This window comes from Triticum aestivum, chromosome 4D, assembly GCF_018294505.1.
Source record: "Triticum aestivum cultivar Chinese Spring chromosome 4D, IWGSC CS RefSeq v2.1, whole genome shotgun sequence".
NCBI classification, from domain to species: Eukaryota; Viridiplantae; Streptophyta; class Magnoliopsida; order Poales; family Poaceae; genus Triticum; species Triticum aestivum.
In genome coordinates this window covers 63,342,893-63,365,535 of record NC_057805.1, presented here as the reverse complement: position 1 = coordinate 63,365,535, position 22,643 = coordinate 63,342,893, and the positions used below count along the sequence as shown (strand labels likewise).

The 22,643-nt window shown below is 39.1% G+C and overlaps 1 protein-coding gene and 1 long non-coding RNA gene across 2 annotated transcripts; one reads left to right on the top strand and one right to left on the bottom strand.

Annotated features, from left to right (window-relative positions):
* Nucleotides 1–12,568: 12,568 nt before the first annotated feature.
* LOC123096225 (PHD finger protein At1g33420) lies at nucleotides 12,569–15,871 on the top strand. Its single transcript, XM_044517893.1, has 5 exons — nucleotides 12,569–13,115; nucleotides 13,733–13,850; nucleotides 13,988–14,209; nucleotides 14,313–14,924; nucleotides 15,017–15,871. Exons 1-5 carry the CDS (start codon nucleotides 12,779–12,781, stop codon nucleotides 15,816–15,818), a joined length of 2,091 nt encoding a protein of 696 aa, XP_044373828.1. The 5' UTR covers nucleotides 12,569–12,778; the 3' UTR covers nucleotides 15,819–15,871.
* LOC123096226 (uncharacterized) lies at nucleotides 13,868–20,328 on the bottom strand. The gene is made up of 6 exons (XR_006446502.1): nucleotides 20,152–20,328; nucleotides 19,956–20,052; nucleotides 16,724–16,802; nucleotides 16,315–16,389; nucleotides 15,953–16,045; nucleotides 13,868–14,198 (listed from the first exon to the last, which is right to left on the bottom strand). It is a non-coding gene; the product is annotated as an uncharacterized lncRNA (long non-coding RNA).
* Between the last annotated feature and the right edge of the window lie 2,315 nt (nucleotides 20,329–22,643).

Genomic DNA, 22,643 nt, shown 5'->3' with positions numbered 1-22,643 from the left:
AGCATGGAACAATCAAAAATTATAGATACGTTGGAGACGTATCAAGCATCCCCAAGCTTAATTCCTGCTCGTCCTCGAGTAGGTAAATGATAAAAACAGAATTTTTGACGTGTAATGCTACTTGGCATAATTTCAATGTAATTCTCTTAATTGTGGTATGAATATTCAGATCTGAAAGATTCAAGATAAAAGTTTAATATTGACATAAAAGTAATAATACTTCAAGCATACTAACTAAGCAATTATGTACTCTCAAAATAACATGGCCAAAGAAAGTTCATCCCTACAAAATCATATAGTTTAGTCATGCTCCATTTTCGTCACACAAGAATGCTCTCATCATGCACAACCCCGATGACAAGCCAAGCAATTGTTTCATACTTTAGTAATCTCAAACTTTTTCAACCTTCACGCAATACATGAGCGTGAGCCATGGATATAGCATTTTGGGTGGAATAGAATATAATGATGGGGGTTATGTGGAGAAGACAAAAAAGGAGAAAGTCTCACATCAACGCGGCTAATCAACGGGCTACGGAGATGCCCATCGATTGATGTTAATGCAAGGAGTAGGGATTGCCATGCAACGGATGCACTAGAGCTATAAATGCATGAAAGCTCAACAAAAGAAACTAAGTGGGTATGCATCCAACTTGCTTGCTCACGAAGACCTAGGGCATTTGAGGAAGCCCATTGTTGGAATATACAAGCCAAGTTCTATAATGAAAAATTCCCACTAGTATATGAAAGTGAAAAAACAAGAGACTCTCTATCATGAAGATCATGGTGCTACTTTGAAGCACAAGTGTGAAAAAGGATAGTAGCATTGTCCCTTTTTATTCTCTCTTTTTTTGGGCCTTCCTTTTTTTGGCCTTTCTCTTTTTTTTATCAGGACAATGCTCTATGAATGATGATCATCACACTTCTATTTATTTACAACTCAATGATTACAACTCGATACTAGAACAAAGTATGACTCTATATGAATGCCTCCGGCGGTATACCGGGATAGCAATGAATCAAAAGCGACATGTATGAAAATTATGAACGGTGGCTTTGCCACAAATACGATGTCAACTACATGTTCATGCAAAGCAATATGACAATGATGAACGTGTCATGATAAACGGAACGGTGGAAAGTTGCATGGCAATATATCTCGGAATGGCTATGGAAATGCCATAATAGGTAGGTATGGTGGCTGTTTTGAGGAAGATATAAGGAGGTTTATGTGTGATAGAGCGTATCATGTCACGGGGTTTGGATGCACCGGCGAAGTTTGCACCAACTCTCAATGTGAGAAAGGGCAATGCACGGTACCGAAGAGGCTAGCAATGATGGAAGGGTAAGAGTGTGTATAATCCATGGACTCAACATTAGTCATAAAGAACTCACATACTTATTGCAAAAATCTACAAGTCATCAAAAACCAATCACTACGCGCATGCTCCTAGGGGGATAGATTGGTAGAAAAAGACCATCGCTCGTCCCCGACCGCCACTCATAAGGAGGACAATCAAAGAACACCTCATGTTTCAAATTTGTTACATAACGTTTACCATACGTGCATGCTACGAGACTTGCAAACTTCAACACAAGTATTTCTCAAATTCACAACTACTCAACTAGCACAACTTTAATATCACTACCTCCATATCTCAAAACAATCATCAAGCATCAAACTTCTCTTAGCATTTAGCACACTCATAAGAAAGTTTTTTACTAGTCTTGAATACCTAACATATTAGGATTAATTTCCCAATTTAAGCAAATTACCATGTTGTTTAAGACTATCAAAATAATATAAGTGAAGCATGAGAGAATAATAGTTTTTATAAAACAAAACCACCGCCGTGCTCTAAAAGATATAAGTGAAGCACTAGAGCAAAAAACTATATAGCTCAAAAGATATAAGTGAAGCGCATAGAGTATTCTAATAAATTCTGAATCATGTGTGTCTCTCATCAAAAGGTGTGTACATCAAAGATGATAGTGGTAAACTAAAAAGCAAAGACTCAAATCATACAAGACGCTCCAAGCAAAACACATATCATGTGGTGAATAAAAATATAGCTCCAAGTAAAGTTACCGATGGAAGTAGACGAAAGAGGGGATGCCTTCCGGGGCATCCCCATGCTTTGGCTTTTTGGTGTCCTTAGATTATCTTGGGGTGCCATGGGCATCCCCAAGCTTAGTCTCTTTCCACTCCTTGTTCCTTAATCCATCAAATCTTTTACCCAAAACTTGAAAACTTCACAACACAAAACTTAACAGAAAATCTCGTGAGCTCCGTTAGCGAAAGAAAACAAAACACCACTTCAAGGTACTGTAATGAACTCATTATTTTTTTTATTGGTGTTAAACCTACTGTATTCCAACTTCTCTATGGTTTACTAGTCATAGATTCATCAAAATAAGCAAACAACACACGAAAAACAGAATCCGTCAAAAACAGAACAGTCTGTAGTAATCTGTAACTAACGCAAACTTCTGGAACTCCAAAAATTCATCCAAAATAGGAAGACCTAGAAAATTTGTTTATTGATCAGCAGCAATTGGAATCAATATTTTATCACGTTCTGGTGATTTTTAAAAATTATTTTCGTGAACAGAAAGTTTCTGGAATTTTCAGCAAGATCAAATAACTATCATCCAAGAAGATCCTATAGGTTAAACTTGGCACAAACACTAATTAAAACATAAAAACACATCTAACCAGAGTCTATATCAAATATTTATTCCTAAACAGAAGCAAAAGGCAAAAAACTAAAAATAAAATTGGGTTGCCTCCCAACAAGCGCTATCGTTTAACGCCCCTAGCTAGGCATAAAAGCAAGGGTAGATCTAGGTATTGCCATCTTTGGTAGGCAATCCATAAGTGGCTCTCATAATAGATTCATAAGGTAATTTTATTTTATTTCTAGGGAAGTGTTCCATGTCTTTCCTTAACGGAAATTGGAATCTGATATTCCCTTCCTTCATATCAATAATTGCACCAATCGTTCTAAGGAAAGGTCTACCAAGAATAATAGGACATGAAGGATTGCAATCTATAGCAAGAACAATAAAATCTACGGGCACATAATTCCTATTTGCAACAATAAGAACATCATTAATTCTTCCCATAGGTTTCTTAATGGTGGAATCCACAAGGTGCAAGTTTAAAGAGCAATCATCAAATTCATGGAATCCTAGCAAATCACACAAAGTTTTTGGGATCGTGGAAACACTAGCACCCAAATCACACAAAGCATAGCATTCATGATCTTTAATTTTAATTTTAATAGTAGGTTCCCACTCATCATAAAGTTTTCTAGGGATAGAAACTTCCAACTCAAGTTTTTCTTCATAAGATTGCATCAAAGCATCAACGATATGTTTAGTAAAAGCTTTATTTTGGCTATAAGCATGAGGAGAATTTAGCACGGATTGTAACAAGGAAATACAATCTATCAAAGAGCAATTATCATAATTAAATTCCTTGAAATCCAAAATAGTGGGTTCATTAATATCTAGAATTTTGATCTCTTCAATCCCGCTTTTACCAATTTTTGCATCAGGATCTAAAAACTCCGAATTTTTGGAACGCCTTCTAGGTCAAGGTGGATCATATTCAGTCCCATCATTATCAAGATTCATATTGCAAAACAAAGATTTAATAGGGGACACATCAATAGCTTTTAGATCTTCATCTTTATTTTCATAGAAATTAGAAGAACACGCTTTCACAAAGCAATCTTTCTTAGCACACATCCTAGCGGTTCTTTCTTTGCACTCATCAATGGAAATTCTCATGGCTTTGAGAGACTCATTGATATCATGCTTAGGTGGAATAGATCTAAGTTTCAAGGAATCAACATCAAGAGAAATTCTATCAATGTTCCTAGCCAATTCATCAACTTTAAGCAATTTTCTTCAAGCAAAGCATTGAAATTCATTTGCGAATTCATAAATTCTTTTACACTAGTCTCAAATTCAGAAGGCATCTTATTAAAATTTCCATAAGAATCGTTGTAGGAATTGCCATAATTATTAGAGGAATTACTAGGGTACAGCCTAGGATTAAAGTTTCCTCTATACGCGTTGTTACCAAAATTATTCCTACCAACAAAATTCACATCCATAGATTCATTATTATTCTCAATCAAAGTAGACAAAGGCATATCATTAGGATCAGAAGAAACACTTTTAGTAGCAAATAATTTCATAAGTTCATCCATCTTTTCATTCAAAACATTAATTTCTTCTATCGCATGCACCTTTTTATTAGTAGATCTTTCACTGTGCCATTGAGAATAATTAACCATAATATTATCTAGGAGTTTAGTAGCTTCTCCTAAAGTGATTTCCATAAAAGTGCCTCCCGCGGCCGAATCTAAAAGATTTCTAGAAGCAAAATTCAATCCGGCATAAAATTTTGTATAATCATCCACAAATTCAAACCATGTGTAGGGCAATTACGTATCATTAATTTCATCCTCTCCCAAGCTTGTGCAACATGTTCATGATCAAGTTGCTTAAAATTCATGATATCGTTCCTAAGAGAGATGATCTTAGCGGGAGGAAAATACTTAGAGATAAAAGCATCTTTGCACTTATTTCCAGAATCAATACTATTTTTAGGCAAAGATGAAAACCAAGCTTTAGCACGATCTCTAAGAGAAAAAGGAAATAACTTCAATTTAACAATATCATTGTCCACATCTTTCTTGTTTTGCATATCACACAAATCAACGAAGCTATTTAGATGGGTAGCGGCATCTTCACTAGGAAGGCCGGCGAATTGATCTTTCATGACAAGATTCAGTAAAGCAGTATTGATTTCACAAGATTCGGTATCGGTAAGAGGAGCAATCGAAGTGCTAAGAAAATCATTATTGTTGGTATTGGTAAAGTCACACAATTTAGTATTATCTTGAGCCATCGTGACAAGCAAGCAATCCAACACATGAGCAAACAAGAAGCAAGCGAAAAAAAAGAGGCGAACGGAAAAGAGAGGGCAAATAAAACGGCAAGGGTGAAGTGGGGGGAGGAAAACGAGAGGCAAATGGCAAATAATGTAATGCGGGAGATAAGGGTTTGTGATGGGTACTTGGTATGTTGACTTTTACGTAGACTCCCCGGCAACGGCGCCAGAAATCCTTCTTGCTACCTCTTGAGCACTGCGTTGGTTTTCCCTTGAAGAGGAAAGGGTGATGTAGTAAAGCAGCGTAAGTATTTCCCTCAGTTTTTGAGAACCAAGGTATCAATCCAGTAGGAGGCCATGCATGAGTCCCTCGCACCTACACAAACAAATAAATCCTCTCAACCAACGCAATAAAGGGATTGTCAATCCCTTCACGGTCACTTACGAGAGTGAGATCTGATAGATATGATAAGATAATATTTTTGGTATTTTTATGATAAAGATGCAAAGTAAAATAAAAGTCAATAAAATAGCTAAGTGTTGGAAGATTAATATGATGGAAGATAGACCCGGGGGCCATAGGTTTCACTAGTGGCTTCTCTCGAGAGCCTAAGTATTACGGTGGGTGAACAAATTACTGTTGAGCAATTGACAGAATTGAGCATAGTTATGAGAATATCTAGGTATGATCATGTATATAGGCGTCACGTCCGAGACAAGTAAACCGACTCCTGCCTGCATCTAGTACTATTACTCCACACATCGACCGCTATCCAGCATGCATCTAGAGTATTAAGTTCATAAGAACAGAGTACGCTTTAAGTAAGATGACATGATGTAGAGGGATAAACTCATGCAATATGATATAAACCCCATCTTGTTATCCTCGATGGCAACAATACAATACGTGCCTTGCTGCCCCTACTGTCACTGGGAAAGGACGCCGCAAGATTGAACCCAAAGCTAAGCACTTCTTCCATTGCAAGAAAGATCAATCTAGTACGCCAAACCAAACTGATAATTCGAAGAGACTTGCAAAGATAACCAATCATACATAAAAGAATTCAGAGAAGATTCAAATATTGTTCATAGATAAACTTGATCATAAACCCACAATTCATCGGTCTCAACAAACACGCCGCAAAAGAAGATTACATCGAATAGATCTCCACGAGAATCATGGAGAACTTTGTATTGAGATCCAAAGAAAGAAAAGAAGCCATCTAGCTAATAACTATGGACCCGAAGGTCTGAGGTAAACTACTCACACATCATCGAAGAGGCTATGGTGTTGATGTAGAAGCCCTCCGTGATCGATGCCCCCTCCGGCGGAGCTCCGAAAAAGGCCCCAAGATGGGATCTCATGGGTACAGAAGGTTGCGGCGGTGGAATTAGGTTTTTGGCTCCGTATCTGGTAGTTTGGGGGTACGTAGGTATATATAGGAGGAAGAAGTACGTCGGTGGAGCAACGTGGGGCCCACGAGGGTGGAGGGCGCGCCCCCTACCTCGTGCCTTCCTGGTTGATGTCTTGACGTAGGGTCCAAGTCCTCCGGATCACGTTCGTTCCGAAAATCACGTTCCCGAAGGTTTTATTCCGTTTGGACTCCGTTTGATATTCTTTTTCTGCGAAACTCTGAAATAGGCAAAAAACAGCAATTCTGGGCTGGGCCTCCGGTTAATAGGTTAATCACAAAAATAATATAAAAGTGTATAATAAAGCTCATTAATGTCCAAAACAGAATATAATATAGTATGAAACAATAAAAAATTATAGATACATTGAAGACGTATCAGAGGTGGAGGTGTGTCGGGAACGGAGCCGGGCATAACGCTCGGCGGCGTTTGCAAAGACCCAAGTGGCACCGACCTGGGTACTCGTGACCCCCGTGCTTGTGGAGGCTTGGGCCCTCAATCGGCTCAATACTACCATGGAACCGCACGCACATCGCCGGCTCAATACCATTTCCTCTAAGTTGGAGGTTGGTCAAGTCCGGGCGCACCATCTGCCTCCAAGCCGAGGACAAAGCGGTGCAAGGCAAAGAAGGCGGCCCAACATCTGCGTCGCGACCGCGCATGACGGCGGGGGAGGGATGACGTGACTCTTGACGGCCCTTCCGCCAACGGCGTAATGACAACAACGACCACGGTGAGGACTTCACACACGGTAACAACGACTGAAGTGCCGATGACCTTGGAGGCCATGCTTATGCCTACGAGGTCATCGTCCACTACATTGATTAATTTATTTAAGTTTATGTCAAACTTATTAAATTTCGTTCTTTTGCATGTAATATATCGAACTTGATTAAATTTCATTTTTATTTTGTGTACGATCAATTTCAATGTATGGATATTTAGTGATCATGGTTGGATGACTGATGCTCGGCCGACTGTCCACAGAAACATCTGGGGCATGTCCACGGACATTTGATGATCGGCGTTGGGCCTAAAAATTGAAAGAGACCGCCAAATAATGATCTCAACGGGCGATCTAATGACACAATGCTAAAAAGACGCCTGTTTGACCCATAATCCTATTTGGCGCCCTTTGTGAATTAAAGGCATTTTTGCAAACCGGCGCACGGCCCTTGCTGGGCTCCACCCATTTCACTTTTTCTTCTTCTTCGACTGCACGCGAGACGCGACATTGTTTCTTTCTTTTTAAAGCAACCCTAGCCAGTTTGGGAAACCTAATGTTCCCTCTGGTTTTTTTGGGCTGGTTTTTGGGTTCTCCCCTTGTTTTTACCAGGTTTTTGTTCATGTTTTTTTTTCTTTTCTTTATTTCCTTTTTTTAATGCCTGATTTTTTCAAATTCAAAAACTTCTTCAAATTCCTGTTTTTTGTAAACCTTTTTTTAAAACACGTGAACTTTTTCTCAAAATCTATGATTTTTTTCAAATTTGTGATTTTTAATACTTTTTTTTGTTTCCAAAATCCACAAAAAAATTAAAATTCATGATTTTTTCCTCAAAATTGATGAACATTATTCAAATCCATGATATTTTTTGCTAAAGCCGCATTTAAAAAAATCACGACATTTTTCTCAAAAGTTATAAACTTTTTCCAAATTCACATAAAATTTCAACTTCATGGTTTTTTATACAAAATTCATGAACTTTTTTTTTATTTTCATTCATGAACTTTTTTCAAATCCGCAAACTATTTTTTTCAAAATCTATGAACCTTTTTCAAATTGGCAAACTCTTTTTTAGAATCCATGATTTTTCTTCTCAAATTCGTGGTCTTTCTTTCAATTCGGTGAACTTTTTTTAGTTCCTGATTTTTTTCAAAAACGTCTTTTCTTGAATAGTCAACGGTGGAGCGGTTAACCGGACTTCTCAACCAGATCGTTCAACCAGCGAACCGGGGAATGGCCGGTGCACGAATGGGCGGGCATGGGCGAGCATGGGCGCTTGTTTTCAATACTGGCGCAGAGGGCACCGAAGAGGAGCACTCATGTTTAACCTGTTTAGCCTATGTTCTATGGTAATGGAAGCTTTAGTTTGAAAAAAAAGCTGCGCTGATATTCACCAGCCACCTAAAACAACACAAGATTGGTGTTAGCCTGTTAGGAGAGGACTTTGGTCCACACATAAGTCTAGTTTGGAACACTTCCTTTCTGTCCTGTCTTTAGGCCAAAATTGGTTATATCTCGCCTACTACCAGTGTTAGCTGAGCGTCGCTTGCAGGCACGGGAATGTGGCTCGGTCCATTTTCCGTGGGTTTTTCCTACTTTTTTGCTACTGGTTCTCTACTACGGTTTCCATGCACGTTTTTTGGTTTGGTGTCCGGTTTTTTCTCCTTTTCTATTTATTTTCATTCCCTTTTCTATTTATTTTATTTTTCATTTCAAGTTTTCTATTTTTTTATTCTTTGCCTTGTTTCTTTCCTTGCTTATTCTTTCTTCTTTTCATGCATCTTTTCTAATTTTCTACTTGGCAATTTTTTTAAAAGATCCGCTACCTTGGCAGCCGCTAGATCTAGAGCTATCCGGCGTCCAACACGATCTTCATCATTGCAACAAGGGTAGTGTTGCAGAATCTTTTGCAACAACGCTTATATTGCAAAAAAATTCTTTACTATTTTTGCAATATGAGTGTTGTTGCGGAATAAAATGTTGCAACGTGGATGATGTTGCGGAAAAATATTAGTAGTTTTTTTTCATCTTCAATTTTTTCAACATGGTTAGAAGGCAATTTTGCAACACACATGATGTTGCAGAAAGAGACACACAAAGGACACGTGTCACACAAGAGGAGGCTTGAAACCTTTATATAAATTGCATAAATATTGTAAAATAAATGGTTGATTTTTTTAAAAATGACATCAACATTTTTTAAATGCGTGAACCCATTTAAAAACTTACACGAACATTTTATAATGTCTAGAAACTTTTTTAGTTACTATATTTTTTAATAATACTAAAAACATTTATGCACAATAAATATGTGTAATTACTTCATGGAGCATGTTTTAAATACATGATGAACACATTTTAATAAATAATGATTTTTTTACTTTCATTACGAACAATTTGTAAAAATGCACAATGAGTATATTTTTAAGAAAACATCAAAGCAACACATACCTTGCACCAAACTAGCAATTAGATACCACACACACGTTTGTTCTTTTTCTTTCTAGAATGTGCACGCTAGCTCGAGGCATGCTAGCGAGCCGTGGGAGAAAACCGATAACAAGCATGCTCCGTGGACCATCTGATTCTTTAAATGTCATCAACTTTTGCACCTGACAAACAAGATAGCAACAATGTTTGCGGGGTGAGTGACCCAACTACTACGACTGGGAAGGTGTTTTTGAGCAATGTTTTGGTTCTGCTAATGGAATGAATCATGTGCCAAACTAGTGATAGTTATTGTAATAAGATTTCTCTTACTAGGTGGACAAGTCCCCGGTTTGTCTAGTCAATAAACCCGTGGAAAATGTAATTACATTTTTGATCAATTATAAAGCTAACATTTGCACCCATCATCGAGGACATCAAGTTCCAGCCAAAAATGTGGTTCTCCAACCATGACGTGGTAGTATTTCATTGAGAGGCCAACTTTGTAGCGCGTGAACTTGCGGAAATTGGTAGTATAGTGTATGGTGAATGATAGTGTGTCTTGAAACACTGATGTACCACCCAGAGTGTGACTGCTTCTGCTTTGGATGATTTGCCCAAGGAGCGTCAATATATAAAGTTATGGTTTTCAAAAAAAAAATTATAGTCGCAAAAAAAATTATGACCTTCCCTAGAATTTTTTAATTCTTATGTGACACAACTAAGGTAGCACCGTAATACAAGCCTTAGGATAGTTTAGCGTTGCTGCCAAACTGGACACCAACCTAATATTGGCAGCAAACAAACCTTACCAAAATCTGATTTACCAAACAAGATATTCTCAACCGCTATTATCATATTTGGCGAGATTCGTCTTGCCAAAACCAATAGAGCCCGATACTATTACCCGCTCAACACTCGTGTCTGTTGCACAGCCCACGATAACAAGCCCAAAAACGTTGACGTCTCAGGTGGGTCCCACAAGCGAAATTTTCCAGAAAATTACCACTTCAATCATGCATGTGGTTTCTGTGGGTTTTCCTATTTTTCAGCTTATGGTTTAGTACTAGGGTTTACATGCATGTTTTTTTGTTGGTTTGGTGTCCGGTTTTTTCTTTTCTATTTATTTTCATACCCTTTTCTATTTATTTTATTTTCTGTCATGTTTTTTTTCTTTGTCTTGTTTCTTTTCTTACTTATTCTTTCTTCTTCTCATGCATCTTTTCTGTTTTTTACTTAAAAATACATGATTTTTAAAAGGGCCATGCTACACGTCTGCCGGCGGATTCTTTTTGAAAGATCCGCCACCTCGGCAATCGTTAGAACTAGAGCTATCCAGCGTCCAACACCATCCTCATCAATGCAATAAAGGTAGTGTTGCAGAATCCTTTGCAACAAAGTTTATGTTGCATATTTTTTTTTCACTTTTTCACAAAGTTTATGTTGCATATTTTTCACTTTTTTTTGCAATATGGGTGTTGTTGCGGAAGAAAATGTGCAATGTAGATGATGTTGAAGAAAAATATTTGTAGTTTTTTTCGTCTTAAGTTTTTTTAACATGGGTGTTATTGCGGAAGGCAATTTTGCAACACACATGATGCTGCAGAAACAATTGCAGAAAGAGAGACGTGTCACACATGAGTAGGCTTAAAAAATTTATATAAATTAAATGAATATTATAAAATAAATGTGTGATTTTCTTATAAAAATACCAACATTTTTAAAATGCGTGAACCCATTTAGAAAATTAGATGAACGTTTTTATAATGTTTGAAAACTTTTTTAGTTACTATATTTTTTTAAATAAAGCTAAAAACATTGATACACAATAAATATGTCTAATTACTTCATGGAGCATTTTTTAAATACATGATGAACACTTCTTAATAAATAATATATGTTTACTTTCATTATGAACAATTTTTAATATGCACAATGGGTATATTTTTAATACATGTATAAAACAAAAAGGCAAAGAGAAAACATCAAAGCAACACGTACCTTACACCAAACTAGCAGTTAGATACCACACACACGTTAGTTGTATTTATTAGAACGTGCACGCTAGTTTGAGGAGTGCTAGCGAGTCGTTGAAGAAAACCGATAACAAGCATGCTTTTGTGGACCATCTGATTCTTTAAATGTCATCAACTTTTGCGCCTGACAAATGAGATGGTGAGCGCGATAGCAACGATATTTGCGGAGTGAGTGGATCCAACTACTACGACTGGGAAAGCAATGTTTTCGTTTTGCTAATGAAATGAATCATGTGCCAAACTAGTGATAGTTATTGTAATAAAATTTCTCTTACTAGGTGGACGAGTTACCGGGTTGTCTAGTCAATAAACTCGTGGAAAATGTGATTATGTTTTTGATATTATCAATTATAAAGCTAACATTTGCACCCATCATCAAGGACATCAAGTTCCGGCCGAAAATGTGGTTCTCCAAACATGAAGTGGTAGTATGTCATTGAGAGGCCAACTTTGTAGCATGTGAACTTGCGAAAATTGGTAGTATGTGTACGGTGAATGATAGTGTGCCTTGGAACACTGATGTACCACCCAAAGTGTCTGCTTCTGCTTTGGGTGATTTGCACTAGGAGCATTAATATATAATAAAGTTATGCTTTTTCCAAAAAAAAAATTGATGACCTTCCCTAGAATTTTTGTAATCTTATATGTGGCACAACTAAGGTAGCGTCGTAATACATTCCTTAGGATAGTTTAGCGTTGCTGTCAAAGAGGACAGCCAAATATAGGCAGCAAAGAAACCTTACCAAAATCTGATCTATAAACAAGTTATTCCAAATTCAACCCGATATTACCCGCTCAGCGCTCGTGTCCGTCGCACAGCCCAACCCGATAACAAGCCCAAAAACGTCGACGTCTCTCTCGAGCGGGTCCCACACGCGAAGTTTTCCAGAAAATTCCCGCTTCAATCAATCAGTCCCTCTTTTCCCGCGGCTCGCAGACGTGTTCGCTCGCGACTCTTCGAAGCCTCCGAGGGGCAAAACCGTAATTCCCCGCGAGCCAAAACCGACCTACAGGCGCAGCTCCGGGCCCGGCATATATATCCACGTCCTCCGACCTTATCAACAACCCACACCCACCCATCCGCCATGATCTGAAAATTTACGAATCTCCCTCTCGGCGCGATCCGAAAATCCCCCAAAGTCCCCGCGCTCCCAGACCCAACCGCCGGTTTAAAATTTTCCGAACCCGATCGGATCTAGCCGCCTCGTCCCCAGCCCGCCCCGAGCGCGCCGCCACCCCACGGATCCGCCCCCTCCTCGCCGGCGTCGACCGATGGCGGTGCTCGGGCGGCCCACGAAGCGGGCGCGGCGCGGGCGGGTGCTGGCGGAGCCGTGCCTCCTCGACCTGCGGGCGTTCCCCGGCCGGAAGGAGCGGGCCGGCGCCGCGTCGTTCCGCGCCAACGTGCGGGGGTTCCTGTCCCGGCACGCGTCGCCGGCGCCGCCGCCCGCGGAGTGGGAGCAGGGCGGCGTGCTGGGCGACGCCGGCGCGGTGTGGCAGGTAGGTTTCCGTGTAGGCGAGGAGGGCGGGGCCTCGGTCGTGGCCATGGATGTGGTCGAGGAGGACGTGCCCAGGGCCAGGCGCGTCCACTGTGACCACTGTACGGTTGCTGGTAAGTGCCTCAGTTATTCCGGCGTGCTCGAGTGCTTGTGTTATTTCAGCATGCCCAGGTAGTCGTCCGGGAATTTCTGGTTTTGTATATAGGTGTTTGTGTCAGCTATAGATTTCTCTGGGGTAGGCAAAGAGTATGGGAGTTCCTAGATTTGTGTTATTAATTAGCTTGGGATGCTGTAAAATCCGTGTAAAGGCATGCTCGCATGAATTAGATTTGACTACCCGACGGAGTAAAGGCTTTTAATATAGCATTATCCATTTTTTTTGAATCTCTGTGCACTTGCAAGTCAAAAAAAGACAAAAGAAGAGCCCAACGGAAAAAAGGAGAGCGAAAAAAAGAAAAAGAAAGAAAGGAGAGAGTGAAAAAATATGAAAGTGAGACAAAAAGAGATAAAAATAAGAGGAATGAGAGGGAACAGAGGCTGGCAAAATGAACAGCCTATTCCTAATGGCCTCACTCTTTCAAGTTTAACACGTAATTCATTATAAATTGATCTACCACTTGTTCGGGAACTTAAAGCCACATCTGCTGACAAATAGATAATGGCATGACCATGGCTGTTGAATTACATCTTGGAGCCAAATTGATGTCATTAATTTGTTCAACTCTGATAGGCTGGAGCAGGCACCCAGTTTGTGTGAAAAAGTATCACTTCATAATTCGGAATGAGAAAATGGCCAGCTGCAAAACCTGCCGGCGTTGTGGCCTGATGGTTCAATTGTTTCAGACAAGGTTGGTTCTATCACCAATGTTCAGTATTTGCAATCTAATAAGGCAACAATATCACTGCAAACAAATGTGACAATAACACTGCAACTTCTGATGATAAATAAAATTACACACTGAACTGTTATTTAATCAATGATCAGGTGCCCGGCGTGCAGTCATGGTTCTGCGTTACCCCATGATGAATCTGAAGATTGGGACTATGCCCAGATTGATGATCCGCGGCATTTGCTGCATGGCATAGTACATGAAAATGGGTTTGGCCATCTTGTACGAATTAACGGCCATGAAGGTGGCTCCAGCCTCTTGACAGGATACCAACTGATGGACTTTTGGGATCGTCTTTGCACATACCTAAGAGTCAGGTATAAAAGCCAAATTTACACATTTATGTGGAATAGGAACAGCCTACCTTTTTGTAATTTGTTGGGAAATGATACTAACATAAGAGTACATGATTAATTTCAGAAAGGTTTCAGTGTTGGATGTCTCGAAGAAGTTTGAAGTTGACTACAGGGTTCTACATGCCATTGCCACTGGCTGTTCTTGGTATGGGCAGTGGGGATTCAAACTCGGAAGTGGGAGCTTCGGAATTACATCTGAAACCTACAGCAAAGCCATTGAAAACCTCTCCTCAGTGTCACTCTCTCACTTCTTTCCGCACTCCCGATATCCTCGAAACCAACTGCAGGATACCATTGCTTTCTATCAATCGCTCTCAAAGCGCCCTCTCACCACATTCCGTGATCTGTTCCTCTATGTCTTGGGGCTTGCTGCTGGCAAAAGTGTGCATACCCACCTTGTGACAATGCACAAGAGGGAGCTAGCATATGATGCCAATTTCAAAGAGGAAAACTGGGCTGATGAGAAAATAAAGCAAGCGATGGATGTTGCGCTGAAAGTTCTCCGTGCTGCAGATAGGTGGGTGGCTATGCGAACCCTAAAGGCAGCTACAGCTCATCCAATTGGTTCACCACAGCTGGTCGATTACTGCCTCAAGACCATTGGTGGTACAAGAACCTATGATGGGATGGTTGTTGTAGTTCGATGCAACAGTGAGACAAACACAATAGAGTACAGGTTCGTGACTCAGATATTGGTTGTGACTTGCATAACTAGCCTAGTTCTTGTTTCTATGATCAAAAGGCTAACTGTTCTTTTACTCATTGCAGGCTCACAAATGAAATCTTGCCACCAAAGAATGCGAGCATGCCAACTCGGGAACACCTTTTCCATGACATCAAGTTCCTCTATGATGCGCTCCTCAACCCTCATACAATGCAACCTTATAAGCCAGAACATATTCATGAACATGCCAACAGATCTGCGATGGTCCTTTTGGACTGCAAGCAGTTCATCAAGCATTATGACATGGAAGAGGATTTCTTGCCTCAAAACCAATCTGTGCTGCACATCTGGTGCCAAGTGGAGCTATTGGATCAGGTTGGTGATCCACCCAGCCTCCCAGCAGAACTTTTAACACTTCCGCAAACAGCTACTGTTGCTGATCTGAAGATGGAGGCTGCGAGAACATTCCAAAGTATCTACTTGATGCTACAAAGCTTTGTAGCAAACCAGCTTCTTGATTGTCCAACTGCAGATGACACAACTCAAGTCAAGCTCTTATTTGGAGCAAAAGGGACTGTCAGTATCCAAGGCAAGTGCGTCGGAGGTGAGCGCAGGGTTGCAATTTATCGGATGGAGAGGGGTGTAGACCAATGGACAGTTAATTGTTCATGTGGAGCGAAGGATGATGATGGTGAGAGGATGCTATCTTGTGACTCATGCCATGTGTGGCAGCACACTAGGTGTGTTGGAATTAGTGATTTTGTTCAGGTGCCGAAGAGATTTGTATGTGCATCTTGTAAATTACTCCACAAGTCTAAGATGTATAGTAGTTTCCCTAACAAAAGATGTAAGACTGGCTCTTTTAGTCATGCCAGTAGTGGGTTGTGGAGGCCCAACATCAGTTAACATGTACATATCGACAACAATGAGTTCCTAATATGACAGATGCAAGTTTTGCACGACTACTATGTACTGAAATATATTTGATGTCTGGTTTGTATGAGGTTAATCATTCAGGGTTCACAAATGAGGAAACTTACCAGCATGAAGTTTTAGTGTGATATTCCAGCAGACCATGAGCATGGTTCGGTGACTTGCTTTGTTCTCTGGCCACCAAAATCTTCTAAATGGCACTGAAAAATAAGCGGAAACTGTTTTAAAACCTAAGATGAAGTGTTTCTTCAGTTAAAAAAAGAGAAAACAAAGACAGCATGAATGAGTATCTAGCTGTTACACAATACTGAAGATCTAGAACGCTTTTATGATTTCTTGACGAAAAGAAGAAATACCTCAGATGAACCTCTACCATGATCCCAAATGCAATATGGAAAAAACAAGATGAATGGATATATAGAATTACACAAATACTGCAGTTACAAGTTCAGTGGTAATGAATATGTACATTGTTGTGATATTATAAGCTATAAATCTTTTATCACACGGGACAAAAGAGAAGGAGTGTATCCAGTCCAGACTCCTGTTTCAAAACAAGAGAAAATAAAATCTCATCAGTACGTCAATGTTGTTTCAAAACAGGAGTGTATACAGTGACTTGACATTAATAATACATTGATAAAAATAGACAAAAAAAATAGTGAAAGAGCATGCTGCGACCAAATTCCAAGTTGCAGCAACACTTACTATAGCCTAACAACAAGCAAAATAATAAGGTGGATACTGGGGACAATTCCTAAATATACAATTTGCGTCATGATTTAATATTTATAAGTATGTGCTTATAACGGTGAAATCCAGTAATAAGTCACTGTATGCTACTGCTAAGCTCCACTTATTAGAGTTCTAGGCATAACCTAAATAAAATATGATGGGCGTGCATAGCGCCAGTCCAAGGGAAGCCTCCTTGACTCTAGTGATGCTGAAAAAACCGATCTGCACAACAGTGAATATCATATGCATAAATTACCTAACCAAAATAACAATAAAAAAAGATATCGAACCCTACACATTTTGGTCCATCAGAAACAGTCCAGGCATTGTTGGCTTGATGATGCCGATACATTACACACTAATAAAAATAAGAAATTATGCAAATATTCCGAGGTTCGTTTGACATCAAAACAGAAATACCCAATATGAGTTGGAAACCATTTTTTTCATACATGGAAAGAAACAAGGCAAGTGAAGAAACAATACCATTTATAATTGCAAGATGGATAGTTGGAGTGTAGCAAATTAAGGGCAAGCTCAGGATGCTAAATTCTACTCCCTCCGTTTCTAAATATAAGGCTTTTTAGAGATTTCACTATGGAATACATATGGAGCAAAATGAGTGAATCCACACTCTAAAAAATGTCTATATACATCCATATGTAGTTTGTAGTGGAATCTCTAAAAGGACTTATATTTAGGAACGGAGGGAGTAGAAACCAAAACTCCCACCCTTCCAAATTATTGAAGTTCTAGGTTTGTCTAAGTCAAACTTCTTTGAGTTTGACCAAGTCTATAGAAAAATATGCTTAGATCTACAATACCAAACATATATATAATGGAAATACATTTTGTAAGAAATCCCAAGAAGTCGGATTCAGTTCACTCCCGTTTTCAAGATCCGGTTCAGTGTAATGAAACTAATTTGGCGTTGTAGGTCTTGATATATTTTTCTTATGGACTTGGTCAAATTTGAATAAGGACAAAGCTAGAACTTCAATTAATTTGGAATGGAGAGAGTAATCCACAATAGATAAACTGAAGCATACTAAATGAAGACAAGCTCTTGGATGCTACACCTTAGTTTTAGAATAGACAAACAGACGCATTCTAACTTCTAATGGAAAACATGGTTAGATAGATGATTACAAATTGCACATGAAAGAACAGGGGTAAATATTGTTAACAGAGAACAGCCAAACAAATATATTGCTCTTTATGAGGTTATGAGGTTACAGAGTACAAACTTAACTTGAGAATGACAGTGTTCAAAATAGTCAATGAAAAATTCATCAGTACTGAACATAATTAACAGAAGTTATTTTGATGGTATATAAGAATATTTATGGAACAAACAACATGAAGATAGCTCCAATCTTAAACAAAAATCAAAGCACACTTGTCTGTAAAAAGCTAACAAACTATGTGATGCTTCCAGCTAATATGTTCAGAGAACAGGAGCATGAGAAAAAATAACAGAAACTATATGATTTAACTGGTTTCAAAACATGAAGTCCTAAAAGCTCTTGTTTTTGACTTTGCATCCACTGATAAAGAAGAATCAGAGTAGTGAGCAAGACTGTAAATGTTCTGAAAATTAAAAGAAAAGAGAGATTGCATGTTCATCTTAGCTGCAGTCCTGATCGTGAGAAGTACATCCTATACGTTTTACCAAGGGAACAGTAGGGATAACAGAAAGTCACTGTTGTCACTGTCCTAGTGAAGAATTTTGTGCTATCTACCTTCTTGGTTTACCCCCTAGTGCTTCGATACATATGCAATTACACAACTGATCAGTGAAAGACTAGAATAATATTTCTTTTCGAACGGACACTGCTCAACTACAACAGGAGGTTAGTACCTCCCAAACTAAATAAGGCATGTGACACAATTTCATCCGAACTGTCAAACAGGTTTTGCAAGAAGCAGTCGTGTTTCCAACAAGCAGAAAACTAAAACATCCGTGACAGAAGTTTCATTTCTCAATATATATGTACCAACACATTAATGATTAATAAAAGTACAGATAGACTCCTCAAAATACTTGGGCCAGATGCTGCACCAGTGCTATAGAATGATCAAGGTATAGTGCCACAAGGTTTTACCTAATCTAATTTTCCACCCTTCCCTCTGTTTCAAACCTACACTTGTTAACCTTGCGGCAACTGTGGAGTTTTGCAGTATGCTGGTTTTACTTACATGAACAAAATTTATGTTGGGAGCAGGGAGTATCCCTGCTGTACGTGTCAGAAAAAATATGGTTGATTCTAGAGCTAAGTTGATACTCCAAGAGGTGTTCTACGCATGGGAGCTCCATTTAAATCAAACATAGTATGCAGTTCCCAAACAAAATGTACTCAGGAGTCCAAAAGCGAAGTTCAGAGACAGATTGTTGTATTAGGAACATACACATGAGAATGTCATGGCACCACGAACCCTGTTGGGAAACAAAGAGAACTCCATAGAAGCTAATTCCAAAACAATAAAAGTGAAGAATTTGTATAGCTAGACCTATATGGACTGACATAGGATAGACTGAATACATAATTCTGCTAGTGGTGAGGCAATCAATGGTACTTCAATGCCAATAATTTCCAGAATTTGAATCATCTCTAAACCACAGCAACGAAAACTCAATAACTTCAGCTCAAGAGCTAAACTCATTAACGAAATATGAAGAATAAAAATAGAGAATCATAAAGAGAACACATCTGATAATCATAAAGCAAGGTAACAATCCTAAAAGACCGATTGTGCATACACTGTTCGGGGAAAAGAGAACATTGAAGCAGTTGGGGAAGATTTTCTTTTAGCATAGTACACCTAGCTGACCACAAGGAAATTTTACGAATAAAAATAGAGAATCATAAAGAGAACACATCTAATAATCATAAAGCAAGGCAACAATCCCGAGGGGAAGAGAACACTGAAGCCGTTGGCAAAGAATATTTTTTTAGCATATAATACAGCTAGATGATCACAAGGAAGAAGTAATCGAGCATGGGAATATAAAGCTACAGACATCTCAATGACATCATTTACTCAAACTGGGAACACAACCCTAGGTTTTTGCGGTAATTAAACTGTTCCACAACTAAGTACAAGCAAATTCCCGCATTCCAGATAGGGCTTGAACTGTTGGCTAATCTTACCATGAGTATAGCCCATACATAAGGACCAATCTTGGCATCACAATCAACAAATACAGATGCCCTAAATACCTATAATCACCAAGATGAACACGAAATCATGATTAATAGGCTACTTAAGCAATTAATTTAGGGGACCAGTACTACGACCCTGTTACAGACGGCAATTCCTCTGCAATATCTTGCATAGAGCACAATACATCAACAGAGTAAACCGGAAGCTTACGCATTCCTTGGGGACGACCAACTCGCGGAGACAGGAACAACCGAAAAGGAACCGAGAATCACAGACGACGCCTGAAAACCTAACCCCAGAGCAAGTCCTTCACGGGAAATAACAAGAGACAGCACACAGCAACGATTAAGCCGCGCACGAGATAATCCGCGAGTGGATTGACGGAGAAGGGAGGGGGAGCCCAAACCTTGGCCTGCTGGCGTGTCGATCGTTCACGGCGAATGTGCGAAGAGAGGAAACCGGGAGGAGGATTTCAATTCATCGTTTGGTTTGGCTTTTAGTTGGGGAAATACGGTCTGCCGTGAAGGGCGAACATCTGGAGGATATTTTACATCGGCGTTGCGTTCCTGATCCAAAGTCGGACACTCGGACCAAGTCAAAAATACTTCTTTTTTTCCCGAGAAAGTCAAAAATACTTCTGTGGTAATTTGTACTGGTACTTTCTCCGTATTTTTAGTTCGTATATTAATTTGTCTTAATACATTTTACTAAGTTTGTCTTAAATTTATATAGAGAAAACATCATCGTTAGATTTATTCCTAAAAACATCGTTGGATTTATGATGGAATATTTTCATATTATACTTATTTGATATTCACTTCTACTTCGGTACAATCAGCCTAAACACATCAACGACAATAATCTCTTCATACCTCTTCGTCATCAAAGGTAGGATGGTCTTTTTTAAATAAAAAAATCGTCGCCCACCCGACCTCAGTGGTATGTGTGGTGTGTATGTACGTACGTACGTACGCCCACTCAGCTGTACCGTACATACGCGTCGTGGTATGTGGGTGACCGCAGGCAATCAGTCGGTCAACCACGTCACATGACGTGGCGTGTGAACGACCTCGCCGGTACATGGTGCCGGTGGTAAAAAACCAATAGCAATTCATTTAGAAGAAAAAACTTGGCAGTATTAAAGTTGGTAGTGCATGTTATGAAGATACCGTTGGATTGGCATCATCCAACAGCCAATATTTAAAGTTATTCCCACGGCACCGCATAGTGGATATAAATATATACATATTGAATTCACAAATAATACATGAATAAGTAGACATATATTTAATACATTCATACTAGAAGAGGTTTCTTCACATTGTACGGCCAGCCCATTTCTCCTCAAGTAACATGATGCCTGCCACGAAGTTACGACGACATGCAACTCTTCCCAAGAAAGTGTGGTAACTGCAGTGACATGCCTCATATCCACGATGCTAGGAGTTTCTGCTTTGCCATGGAACTAGGCTGCCCAAATGATATGTAATCAACAGACTATTACAGCAGGTAATATAATTAATATAAAGGTTACTCATGAAATATTTTTATGGCCATGCAAACTTACATGGGGAAGCATTGGATCATTGGGCAAGTGCACCATGGTGTCAAGTTTGGGTTGACCGAGAATGTATACATCTTTATCTTCGACCCTGGCTCAAGAATGTATGCCCTACCCAATCCTCTCCAATCAGAGCAACCCAAAAAGGTGTGGTCTTCTTCATTCTTGAACAAAATAGAGAGTTAAATCTTTCTCTGGTTTCTACATGGCCCTCAACCATCATATTCTGATGGATAGGAATCTGCAGAATCCGAAGGACTTCATGTGCAAAGCAAAGGATGATCTAATCAACGTTAAAGGGAAACAAAATTAGATTATAGCTTGTTGACCATACACCTTGCTATATATGCATGAAATGAAGGGTTTAGGTTTTGAAATCATCCATACCGTCTTCCGCTTGAAGTCGTGTCCAAGCCTAAGGGAGAACCGATTGTTATTCATCCCTCGAACCATGGTGCACCGTTCACGTCTGTCGCCACACCTAGAGCACACTGGGGCCATAGCTGCGATCACACCTTTCAAATGTATAGATTAAATGATGGTAAAAATAATGAATTTTAACTCATTAACAATCTAGCTAGGCATATTAAATAATGATAAATTAAATAATTGGTAAAATAATACACACACACATGTGTGTGTGTGTGGGGGGGGGGGGGGGGGATATCTCATTAACAATCTAGCTAGGCATACAATTTTTTTTACTAATTAACACTTATATATGGGATATCTCTCTCTTCTCTAGTTTTATATTTCTCTTCGTTCTCTATCATTTTTTCTCTCTGTTCTCTATTTAGCTTCTCTCTTCTCTCTTCTCTTTCTCTCTTTTCTCTTCTACCTTCTTCTTCTCTCTCCCCCTTTTCTCTATTCTATCTTAGCTTCTCTCATCTCTCTTTCTCTGATTTCTCTCTTCTTTCTTTTTCTCTGTTATTTTTTTTCTCTCTCTTCTATCTTAGCTTCTCTCTTTTCTCTCTTCTCTTTTTTTTGACAACTTCTCTCTTCTCTCTTTTCTCCTTCTCTCTCTTCTCTCTTTTTTTCCTACTTTTCTCTCATATGTGTTCTGTTTTCTCATATCTTTTCTCTTCTCTTCTTATCAATTCAATACAGAGAATATACTAAAAAATACATAAAAATATATAAATAATATATAACTATGCTAACCTACATTATGAAAATACAAATAAATTCTATGCTAACCTACATTATACAAATATATGACTAATTTAGTACAGTCATCTCTCTTTCTCTCTTTTCTCCTTTTCTCTTACTTTTAATTCTCCCTTCTATGTTATTTTCCCCCCTTTCTCTCTTCTCTCTTTTCTCTTCTCTGTTTTGTT

Coding starts and splice junctions, on each gene's coding strand:
- LOC123096225 (XM_044517893.1), top strand. CDS start 12,779: ATGGCGGTGCTCGGGCGGCCCACGAAGCGGGCGCGGCGCGGGCGGGTG. Junction 13,116..13,732: donor TGACCACTGTACGGTTGCTG/GTAAGTGCCTCA, acceptor CAACTCTGATAG/GCTGGAGCAGGCACCCAGTT. Junction 13,851..13,987: donor GTTCAATTGTTTCAGACAAG/GTTGGTTCTATC, acceptor ATCAATGATCAG/GTGCCCGGCGTGCAGTCATG.